The sequence below is a fragment of the Dysidea avara genome, chromosome 2 (assembly GCF_963678975.1).
Source record: "Dysidea avara chromosome 2, odDysAvar1.4, whole genome shotgun sequence".
Classification (NCBI taxonomy): Eukaryota; Metazoa; Porifera; class Demospongiae; order Dictyoceratida; family Dysideidae; genus Dysidea; species Dysidea avara.
In genome coordinates, this window is record NC_089273.1 from 3,164,880 (window position 1) to 3,178,013 (window position 13,134).

General features: G+C 35.7%; 1 protein-coding gene across 1 annotated transcript; it reads left to right on the forward strand.

Annotated features, from left to right (window-relative positions):
• The first annotated feature begins 9,059 nt into the window (after positions 1-9,059).
• On the forward strand, positions 9,060-9,902 carry LOC136246353 (uncharacterized). The gene has a single exon (XM_066037745.1). The coding sequence runs from the start codon at positions 9,060-9,062 to the stop codon at positions 9,900-9,902; it is 843 nt and encodes a 280-aa protein (XP_065893817.1).
• Positions 9,903-13,134: the final 3,232 nt, after the last annotated feature.

The window sequence follows — 13,134 nt, forward strand, 5'->3', positions numbered from 1 at the left end:
ATTAGGCATGAGGCTATTATGCTCCAAAAATTGAGCATTATGCTTTTGAGTAGTGTTCAAAAATCACTTAGCAATACTAAAACAACACTACTGAAGTTATGATCAATATTGGCAATTTGCAATTGGAAATGTGGTCACATATTATTACACTTAAAATTCTGTTTTAAATTTTTTATTATGTGTTCAGAACTGATTATTATAATTTGTGACCAGGCCTGCAAAAATAGGGTATGTGGACACACAAAATTTGTCTACTTTTCAAACTTTCATGACTCATAACTTTTTGTGTAGTTATCATATTACCATGTACTTTTCAGCACTTACTAAATGTTTAGTTGGTTGTATAATACAAGTGACAGATTGCATATATTCCATTGTAGTACTGAGATATGACTTGTTATGTGATGGTGTGTAGTGTGTGCCCACATGTCCTATTGTTGTAGACCCAGTCACATATATTCCATTGTAGTACTGAGATATGACTTGTTATGTGATGGTGTGTAGTGTGTGCCCACATGTCCTATTGTTGTAGGCCCAGTCACATATATTCCATTGTAGTACTGAGATATGACTTGTAATGTGATGGTGTGTAGTGTGTGCCCACATGTCATATTGTTGTAGGCCCAGTCACATATATTCCATTGTAGTACTGAGATATGACTTGTTATGTGATGGTGTGTAGTGTGTGCCCACATGTCCTATTGTTGTAGGCCCAGTCACATATATTCCATTGTAGTACTGAGATATGACTTGTTATGTGATGGTGTGTAGTGTGTGCCCACATGTCATATTGTTGTAGGCCCAGTCACATATATTCCATTGTAGTACTGAGATATGACTTGTTATGTGATGGTGTGTAGTGTGTGCCCACATGTCATATTGTTGCAGGCCCAGTCACATATATTCCATTGTAGTACTGAGATATGACTTGTTATGTGATGGTGTGTAGTGTGTGCCCACATGTCCTATTGTTGCAGGCCCAGTCACATATATTCCATTGTAGTACTGAGATATGACTTGTTATGTGATGGTGTGTAGTGTGTGCCCACATGTCCTATTGTTGCAGGCCCAGTCACATATATTCCATTGTAGTACTGAGATATGACTTGTTATGTGATGGTGTGTAGTGTGTGCCCACATGTCCTATTGTTGCAGGCCCAGTCACATATATTCCATTGTAGTACTGAGATATGACTTGTTATGTGATGGTGTGTAGTGTGTGCCCACATGTCCTATTGTTGCAGGCCCAGTCACATATATTCCATTGTAGTACTGAGATATGACTTGTTATGTGATGGTGTGTAGTGTGTGCCCACATGTCATATTGTTGTAGGCCCAGTCACATATATTCCATTGTAGTACTGAGATATGACTTGTTATGTGATGGTGTGTAGTGTGTGCCTACATGTACTATTGTAGCAGGCCCAGTCACATATATTCCATTGTAGTACTGAGATATGACTTGTTATGTGATGGTGTGTAGTGTGTGCCCACATGTCATATTGTTGTAGGCCCAGTCACATATATTCCATTGTAGTACTGAGATATGACTTGTTATGTGATGGTGTGTAGTGTGTGCCCACATGTCATATTGTTGTAGGCCCAGTCACATTTATAATTATCTTGCATATGTTTTAATTATCCATTTCCAAATACATACATGTAGAACTGTTCTAGTAAAAGTGTTGATATTCACATGCTCTTCTCATTCTATGTGATTGTCATGTGTGACTACTCTATAATGAGCATATCACTGTTTTCCATGCAAAATGTACAGAGTTTATATCCCTCAGTATCAATCTTACAAAATTGTACCAATTATACCATCATCACGTCCTTTATTATTAACAACGTATTATTCTCCAAATTATGTCAGAAAATTGATATGCAATTAACTAGTGGTTGCTCTAGGTTTCTAGTTTTATGTTAACATTGCTTTAGGGAATATCTTGGGGAAAAGTTGCATGATTATAGCATAAGTTTTGGGCTGTTTTCAAGCCTTCAAATTGAAAAAATTTCTGCAGCGTCTGAGGGTTGTACCCTCGACCACCTTGAGATTCTACTTTATATTACAGCCATATAACAATAGTCATACTGTGCCCTACTTGACCTCCCCTGTCGGTCAGGTCTAGAATTGCCACTGATCACAGGTTAACTACATTTCATTGCAAGGTTTCATGTCACTGAGAGAGTTAGACATCCAGTCACTAATTGTGTGTATGATGGAAATGATGAGTGAGAGGACATGATAAAAATAGTCTATGATATGTGGTATGTAAGTGTCCGAAACAGTTAGCTAGCTATCACATATCAGAGCTTAAATCCATGATCCATGATCTACCACAATCCTAAGTGGATTATTCTATGATCACACCAATGTTCTCAATAATAGTCCTGAAAATTTCATCATGACGGTGTAGGAGATATAAAGCAACATGTGGAGTATTGTAAAACAATTTTGCAACACTTGTGAGAGACATGAGGCATTATGACAATTGAGTGCTAAAAGTGCACCTGCGTATTATGCCTTTGAGAGAAATTTGGCTGATAATAGCATATTAATGGTTTATATATTATGCCATAAATATTGTTTCAGCTTCAAATTATTTTAGCTGTGCAATAGTTCATTTCATAATTCTATGTGACTACTTTAATAGAGTAGTATTATTGCTTGTCATTTGACTGCTCTATTAGAGTATTTCAAATTTTTAACAGAGTTGTGGAATGTCTGATTGATCTGTAAATATCACAGGTTAACTACATTTAACTACAAGGTTTCATGTCACTGAGAGAGTTAGGACACCCAGTCACAATTGTGTGTATGATGGAAATGATGAGTGAGTGGCCGTGATAAAAATAGTGTATATATGATGATTGTAAGTGTCTGAAACAGTTAGCTAGTTACCATATACTTATGTGATCGAATTTGTAAAATCAGCCATATGGTCGTACATGAAATAATTTGAATTTTATTGTTTTAAGGTGATGCTGTTTAGTGCAGGGTCCAGTTTTAAAAGTATTTCAAAAACTTCATTGTAATTCAAGGAATTGAGAATTGATTAACAACTACATTTACACCATAAACCTTATTATTTAAGCATTACTTTAAGCATCAAATGTACCCATATATATGAGTAAGTTTCCAAAAGTCAATCACATAATTATTATCTTGAAATATGTTTGTGTAATGGCCAAGTAAGTAATTTTTAGCTGTGCTAGGCTGACTTAACTTGTAGTGTTGAGAGCTTTATAATTGGCTCCCTTTGGTACCAGTATTGCCAGGATATCATTAAGTCCTTCACACTCATTATACTATTAGTAGGGCTGCCCAGAGAAATTAAGGGGCTCAGGGCAAAGAGTTAAAGTGGGACCCCAGGGTCAAGGAGGGTTCCACTCTGAATCACAACTTCAGCCTAGAAGTCAAAGACCAATAAAAACAGGTCAATACATACTGACAATGACAATAACTGCCCCTCACCAACTATATCTCCTTATATATAAGTTTGCTACACTGGCTGCTCTGAATAATACTGTGACTGCTCTATTAGAGTATCTAGATTTTACTACTCTATTAGAGTATAATTATCCATCTTTTAAACAGGTATTCAAGGGGCTCTTGATGGGCCCCCTTTCAGGCTGGGGCCCAAGGAAAAATGGCCCAGTCCCCCCTCCCCCTGTTGGCAGCCCTGACTCTTGGTATAACAAAGTGACTACTAAGAGAAGTTCCACTACATATAATTTTATCACACATGTATAACTTGAGTTGTGTGTTAGAGCTCTCTATTCAAACCCAAACTGTAGGATAACTACACAAGGATGTATTGTGTATAGTGTAGGAGGATTAAACTCTTATGTTGTATGTGATCATACAGTGTTCAAGAGCATAGTCAGGATTTTTCAAGGAGGGTTTCCAAAAGCACAGCAAAGTTGTCCATGCAGCAGCAGCAGCTGGAGGAGACACCTTTAATGTTACTTTACTTGAACTCAACAGACTGCTATATTTTGTGAATGGAGTAATGTTATACATAGTAAATAATCATAATTTGTAACCAGGCCTGTGATAACAGGGCATGTGGACACATAAAAGTGGACTTGTTTTCCAACATTTCATGACTCATAACTTTTTATGTCACAGTCCTATGGCCATGCAGTTATTATCCCTTATGGCCCATTTAATTAGCTATACAATTGTAAATATATAGTCTATTTGATTGCAAATAGTTTCAGAATGTAAACAATCTATTCCATTACTGAGATATGACATTTTATATGATGGGGTGTAGTCTGTGCCCACACACCCTATTTTCACAAGCTCAATCACATTGTATAACTCCCTAGGAGACATCTATTTAGCTAATACATTGGCTTATACCCGATTTGAGAAAAGGTACCTTTTTCACAGATAGAATTTGACCCGTTTTTTGGACTGTAAAGCTTCATAATGTTTTGATCATGACATATAATTGCTTGAACATTTCAATGAATGTAGCTACAGTATCTGGCTACATTGTGATACTAAGAGCACATTAATCAGTATAAGGAGTCAAGTGTTACATCATTTAGTTTGCTGATATGTCAAATGTGTGGAAAAGGTACCTTTTTGCAAATCCAGTCACATATAATACAGACACTAATCTACTGACAATAGGAGTGATTTGTAAGCAATCAACAAATAGTATAGCGGCGTAACCCCCAAAATTGGCAATATTGTGCACTTTTTCATAAAGCCATGAAACTTTCCACATAAATAGTACTCCTCATGACATGTAATTTTAGATATAGTGCCATCGCTGAATTGACCTTTGGTGGACTTTACAGCCATTTTTGTACAGAAAATTGATCATTTTTTCTTTAACTCCCTGAGGCAGTAATTAACTTTTTTAAACATGGTACCAAACAAAAGATCTTGCTGATAGAAACAACTTGGTTTTATTTGAAGCCAATTGGTGATTTCATTACAAAGTTATGATCATTTTTACTAGCTGCAAAATTTGATAAAATTAATTTACCTGCCCTCAAGGTGTGAATTACCTGTGGGCAGATAATTATGCATAAATTTATCAAATTTTGCAGCTAATAAAAATACTCATAACTTAAGAATGAAATCACCTATTGACTTCAAATAAAAACCAAGTTGTTTCTATCAGCAAGATCTTTTGTTTGGTGCCATGTTTTTACAAGTTAAGTACTGCCTCAGGGAGTTAAAGACAAAAATGATCAATTTTCTGTACAAAAATAGCAGTAAAGGTCACCAAAGGTCAAATCAGCGATGGTACTATGTCTAAAAATACATGTATTGAGGATTACTATTTATGTGGAAAGTTTCATGGCTTTATGAAGAAGTGCACAATTTTTGGGTTGTGCCGCTATACTACAACACATTATTTTACCCTGAATGACAATTTTTATTAGAAGATGATGAACTGTTGTTGATCATTTCCAACACTTCCTTCTCACATTACTTAATAGATATTTTTTTTATATGAATATTCTATTAGAGTATTTGAATAACTTTCAACAGGCCCCATCTGTGGATCCTTATGAATTAAATCTTATTATAAGTTATTGCTCTGTACTGCATGCTGCACTTTTGTGCTGCCAAATTTAGCATGTTAGTACTATTTCATAATAGTGTGTTAAGTTGATATATAACAGAGCAGTCATACAGTCTAATATTTAAAACTATCAGCAGATTACATTCAATGTATACATCTTATTGCCTTATTGCTTCGTAATCATGCTAAAAATTGAATTGCAAAAAAATCTATTAATTTGAGAATAATAAATATACATTTTGAAATGATCAGAGCATGATGAGAGCTATTTGAGAACTCTGAATAAAGAATGAGTGAAAATGTGAGCATAACTCTTGCCTGAGGCTTATATTGGTCACTTTTCACTCTGACAGCATTTGGCAATCAGAAATCAAAAGTGCTTATATAATTACTCTGAAAATGGGACCAGCTTTAGAGATACCAAAATTCAAAAACATATAATATTATTTAGTTAATTGGCTACTATTTAAAATTATCACTAACAAGTCCATTCTGGCATTCATTGTTAATTATATGAGTGTTCAAGAATATTAAGCAATGCTATTACCTATCGTCATTCTTTTTGCTAAAACAATAATTTTTTAAATCCATTCAATAAATTAGTCACATTTGAGTGACTTGTATAGGCAAAGAATGTGAAAGAAATGATATGTGCAAAGTTGAATAAAAGTCAAACTTATCATGACATTTGTGACAATAGAAAAAATGTACTTCAGTTTCGATATTTTTGAAATTTGCTGGACATTCATTAGTTAAATTGTAAGTAATTCTGCCAATATAGCCAGGCTGTGAATAAAGGTGTGTTGTACTTCAACAAGTATAAAGTTGCAAGTCTAAGTCTCAATTTTACATTAATAATTATTTCACATTTATTTCACATTGCAATCATTATTAGGTTGCTTTTCGTTTTTGAATTCGTGATCATGTTTCACTGGTTGCTTAATTAGAGTAGTTTACTATTGTCTGACTGTTCTGTTGACTGCTCTATTTGGGAAACTCGATATTCTCCCAATATTGGGACATACAAACAACTGGGCATGTATTATGAACTACTAAATTTTAGTTGACAATATCAAAAGTTCATAACGTAGACCTATTATACTGGGACAACCATGCAATATAAACTATAATATCAGGAAAATTTTATCAGAAGCTTCTCAGTCAGTAGCTAACTAGAAGGAGATAATATATCAGTCTTGTGTGTTACCTTTATATTGTTGTCAGTCCTGGAAGCCTTTCTGAATAAGGCAAGAAAGAATACAGTGGAGTGTATAAACTAAAATAAATATAACAACTTTTATTCATTGTGCATACAAGACATGCTTAGTAAAGATGCTACAAAAAAATTACATTTTATTGACATCTTCTTTGTTAAATTTTACAAATTCTAAACCCTCACTTGAAATCATGCTGTCCAACACAATATTTGATTCTTCAGACAATTAAACACTACATATACTTAATACCTTGATCTGTAGAATTCTTTATTTCATTTTGACCATAATTGTAAACAGAAGTTATACACCAACATGTTATTTATTTACAAGAAATTGACACTAACAATATGTATAGTGTATACTAGTCAATATCTCTGCCACCGTACAAAAATGAGTAATAATTCACTTTATGTAGTATTAAATAAAACTCTCATCAACTGGAGATGTGCAGATATACCAATCTGCTATATAATTAAATGAGTTATCTAAACATTAAAGTTAGAGAACCTCTCCAGAGCTCTCTTAAAGACATCAGTATTTCCTAAAAATCCCACACCTCACTTGTTCCATTGATTTTTATTTTATGATCCCTACTCAAAATTTCTAAATTTTCCTTATACCTGTTTGTTTAACACAATGATGACTGGTGAACCAATGTGGTATGCTTTGATGTGGTATTGCATACCGCTTTGATGTGGTATTGCATACCGCTTTGATGTGGTATTGCATACCGCTTTGATGTGGTATTGCATACCGCTTTGATGTGGTATTGCATACCGCTTTGATGTGGTATTGCATACCGCTTTGATGTGGTATTGCATACCGCTTTGATGTGGTATTGCATACCGCTTTGATGTGGTATTGCATACCGCATCAAAACAATGAATGGCAGCAGCCACCAGATTACATAGCTATGTAACTTATGCCCTGACTAAATAAATTACCAGATTTGTTAAAAGGGATCTTCCCCACGCACCGAATTTGCCAACTTTCACAATTCATGATTTAAAAAGTTCTTACCTTGAATGTTGGACAATAGTGAGCACCAACATATAGCTCATTAGATAGTGAAAAAAATATCAGATTTGTATGCACATTGTATCTAAGTTATGGTTTTGCAAATTCGGTCATCACAGAGAATGACATAGCCATTGTGCTTAATGTTCAGCTTTGTTCTACCCATTATACAGCATTACAAACAAAGGAACAGTACCAGTAGTGCATTAGCAATCCACTCACTAAATTAAAATCGATTCAGTACAGAAATTGAAACTAAATCACCCTAGTAGTGAATTATATCCTGACAATTATTATAACACCTAAATAATTATTGTCAGATTAGTGAGGATGTTGCTTTACTGTGTTAAATATATATAGTAGACCTAATTACAGAGATGTAGGGTTAGAGAGGTGTTGTATATACATAGGTGAATATTACAACACTATTATGTGACCGGATCTGTGAAAAGAGGTCTTATAGCCTTTCCAAGTACATGTACTTTTCAATCCATAACTTGATTTGTGTGGATGGTACCAACCTGAAATTTGGTCACCTTACACTCCTTACTCCTAAATAGCTATATATATGATCTTGACTGGTTTTTAATTGCAGCAGGAAAAAACTGATTGTGGTTAATAAAAAGTTAGTATTAATTTTATAATACTAATCGTACAGGTGTGGAAAGACAAACACCTGTGAGTCCTGCTCATTACACAAATCACAGTACAGTACAATACAGTACTATACTGAACTACATGACAGTAGTGTAATGAGTTTAGTATAATACTATGACCACTTAGCTGCCTACACTTTTAAAGCAGAAATCATCTTACCTCCATCAAAAGCACGCTTCCCAGACTCATATGAGTATTGTTTCTCGGTACCTATTGTCATAACTAAGCTAAGGCAATGTGGTATCTAAAATACAAGATAAGATACTAAATACTGAAATACCCTGTATTCTAAATGTGTTTAATTTTATTATCCATTCAGCTTTTCTGATAATTTCAAAAACCGGTTATTTCAGCAAGTAACATGTTAACGCTAAGCTACAGACACAGTTTGTTATCCCTTCATTAGCAAATAAATGCTGGTGCAGTGATGTATATCATTCTGCAGGCATCAAAATTTCTGTGTTCTCTATCAACATACATACATGCAATGCACCATAATTATTACAAGTATAGTTACGTAATACTTGATACATTTTAGTAAACTGTAGCTAGTTATTCATAGAAAATTATTGTAATTTATTATTGGTACCATTTAGCCAAGCCTCAAAATGTGATGGCTGGTGTGCAACAGCTTAAAATGGTGGATAACTATCAACAGAGAAGGAGCCAACCGCAACAGCAACAATCACAAAATCAGCAACGACAACCAGAGCAAGCACAACAGCTACAATTGCAAATAAACAATTTAATGACACAATTTCAAAAATTGCAAACAACAGAGCAAGAAAAGTCACAGTTACTAGAGAGAAGATGTAAATCACTAGAATCAGCTCTAGCTTCTGAACAGGAGAAGTCCAGGTCGCTAGAAGCAAGGTGTCAAACTTTGGAGTCTAGTGTGGCAGCTGAACAGCAGAGGTCCCAGTCAAGATATCAGAATCATGAGGAGAGGCTGAAAGAAGTTGAGGACACAGTTGAACAATTGTGGTCTATTTCAAGAGATGAGGTCAACCTTACTAAGGAGATTATAGGCACAGCTGCAGGAGGATGGGGATATGTCACTGAAGCTAATTTCAGGGGAAGGAGAGTGGCAGCTGAATGTCTTCATACAGCCATCACATCTCAACATAACCAGCAGCTGTTTGCTAAAGAGATGAAAATGTTTGCTCGTTGCAGGCATCGCAATCTCCTAGAATTCATTGGGGTTGTTCCTGACCACCCTGCTATCATTGTCACAGAGTTGATGGACACCAACCTCAGAGAGGCCTTGAGTAATGGAAGAGCCACTCCAAATCATATCCATCCCATCTGCATGGATGTGGCTCAGGCATTATCATATTTACATGGCATCCAACCCCACCCCCTAATCCATCGTGATGTCAGTGCTCCCAACGTCCTACTGAAGGCTGTTGACAAAGGAGGATGGATAGCCAAGTTGTCTGATCTTGGCTCAGCATAGTTTGCTAATATTGCACAGACCCTTGCTCCTGGATGTGTGGTATATGCTGCTCCTGAAGTTCGTCAAGAAAGTTCTGCTCGTAATCAGACCACGAAGATGGATGTCTACAGTTATGGTGTGCTTCTAATAGAGATCCTCATCAGAGAGATGCCTCTTGGTAATGTTGCAGATCTGATCACTACTATCCAACCAACATGGCCAAAGTTTGTTCCACTGATCAGACGGTGCACTACCAATGAGCCATCGAGGAGACCAACTATGATCCAGGTGATCACCACACTGAATACCATAACTATCTGAACAGCTTTTGAACTGTATTAGTTTATTTTAGGATTCATAGCATTTTTTTGATTTTGTTTGTATTAGGTAGCCTTTTTGAACCTTTATTTTGTTAGGAATATTTAATGCTATGAATATATTTTTAATAAACAATTGCTTTGATTTGAGATTCATAATAGAGTATTAATCACTGTGAAAAAAGAGGGAAATAAAATGGTATTTCCAGTGGCTTGTTGAATACAAAAAAGCTTGGTATAACCTGTATTATACTAATAATCCCACATAAGGCTTTAGTTAATGTGTTAAACATACTGAAACCATATATGTGATAGTATAGTGTGGGCATTATATCAGATATAAGCTATTTCAAGTATTGTGGTAATTAAACTGAAACCATATATGTAATAGTATAGTATGCATTATACTAAAGTATAACACGAGTATAATATATACAGGATTTATATTAAAGCTTATTTGTATTCAATAAGCCACTGGAAATACCATCTTATATCCCACCTTTTTCACAGTGAATATTAATTATCACCGTTTGCATGTGAAGAGGTTGTTGTAGTCTAAAATGTGATGTTCTAGCTATTATTTTATGTAATACAAGCTATGTTTACAAGAGGTGAAGTGTAATTTATAGTAGTTCTACTTGAAGTTAATCACAAGAGAACTCTTGAAACTTCTCTAAACTTTGCACTGTATAGTGCAAATAATGTATGTAATGGACTGGACAATTGAGCATTTTGTGAAGCAAAATTTTTGGTGGAGTGTTTCAATAATATCATGACATATGAGAATGTGCTTAATATAAAACTTTGAAGGGATGTTTTTATAAACTAGTTTCACTGCATGATTATAACTTGCAATGTATTACATTAGCTAGAAATTTTCCTCCATTAGGCATGAGGCTATTATGCTCCAAAAATTGAGCATTATGCTTTTGATCAGTGTTCAAAAATCACTTAGCAATACTAAAACAACACAACTGAAGTTATGATCAATATTGGAAATTTGCAATTGGTTTTGTGTGGAAGACATTTTTTGCAAATGTGGTAAAATATTATTACACTTAAAATTCTGTTTTAAATTTTTTATTATGTGTTCAGAACTGATTATTATAAATTGTGACCAGGTCTGCAATAATAGGGTATGTGAGCACACAAAATTTGCCTACTTTTCAAACTTTCATGACTCATAACTTTTTGTGCAGTTATCATATTACCATGTACTTTTCAGCACTTACTAAATGTTTAGTTGGTTGTATAATACAAGTGACAGATTGCATATATTCCATTGTAGTACTGGGATATGACTTGTTATGTGATGGTGTGTAGTGTGTGCCCACGTGTCATATTGTTGCAGGCCCAGTCACAAATATTCCATTGTAGTACTGAGATATGACTTGTTATGTGATGGTGTACTGTGTGCCCACATGTCATATTGTTGTAGGCCCAGTCACATATATTCCATTTAGAGGTGTACCGATAATCGGATCGGCTAAAATATCGGTCACCGATACGGCACTATTTACCAATATCGGTATCGGTACAGAACAGTAGGAGGACCGATATCGCTACCGATATATAGACAGTAGCAATAGTTTGTACATAAGCGGATTATGCATTGGTTTTCCATGTGGCTGTTTAGTGCCAGTGGCTTATTGCTCTCTCTGAAACAAACGCTACGCTACGAGAAGCCATATAAATACACGCGATTGTAGTGTTTGTTGCTGAAAAGCTTATCACGGTCTTTACAAATGAAGCAGCTATAGAGTACCTTGCAATAAAAGAAGGGTCACAGGATAACCAAGGAAACTTACTGTACCTGCTCAGGGGCGGATCCAGAGTTTGGAAAGAGGGGGGGCACCTTTCTGAAAAACAGTTGAAGGCTAAAAAAACTTGCTGAAAACCAGTTGAAGACCAAAAAAAAAAAAAGGTCACGACAATAATAGCTAGTTATCCTTACTAACTATATCACGTCTGTTATGTAAAATACAATCCTATTTATAGCTGCTTACCGTAAGCTACACTACCTCATGAATATTGTGACTGCTTTATTAGAGTAATTGACTGCTCTATTAGAGTATCTCGATCTTGTATGCAATTTCTTGAAGGGGGGGGGGGGGGGGGGGGGGGCATTTGCCCCAAATGCCCCATCCTGGATCCGCCACTGCTGCTTTCTCACAAGCCATTAGAATTGTTTTTTTAACAAGCCATTAGAATGCAGAGTAGCTAATGCAGAAATATCCGTTTAAGGCTTCATGGGAGTATACATAAAAATGTTTGTGGGTGCCTAATTGTCTGGATTGCACAATAGAAACCCAAGCTGTATACCACCACAGGCAGAGTATGGCATGCACATGTTGTATAGTAGGTAAATGTACACTTTTAACTATAATGCAAATATCGGATCGGCTATCGGTTATCGGCTTCTTCTGGTGGCATCAATATCGGATATCGGTACATGCCAAAAACTCATATCGGTACACCTCTAATTCCATTGTAGAACTGAGATATGACTTGTTATGTGATGGTGTGTAGTGTGTGCCCACATGTCCTATTGTTGCAGGCCCAGTCACATATATTCCATTGTAGTACTGAGATATGACTTGTCATGTGATGGGGTGCAGTGTGTGCCCACATGTCATATTGTTGTAGGCCCAGTCACATATATTCCATTGTAGTACTGAGATATGACTTGTTATGTGATGGTGTATAGTATGTGCCCACATGTCATATTGTTGTAGGCCCAGTCACATATATTCCATTGTAGTACTGAGATATGACTTGTTATGTGATGGTGTGTAGTGTGTGCCCACATGTCATATTGTTGTAGGCCCAGTCACATATATTCCATTGTAGTACTGAGATATGACTTGTTATGTGATGGTGTGTAGTGTGTGCCCACATGTCCTATTGTTGCAGGCCCAGTCACATATATTCCATTG

What these genes read in the sequence shown, in the direction of transcription:
- LOC136246353 (XM_066037745.1), top strand. Translation starts at nt 9,060, where the DNA reads ATGGCTGGTGTGCAACAGCTTAAAATGGTGGATAACTATCAACAGAGA.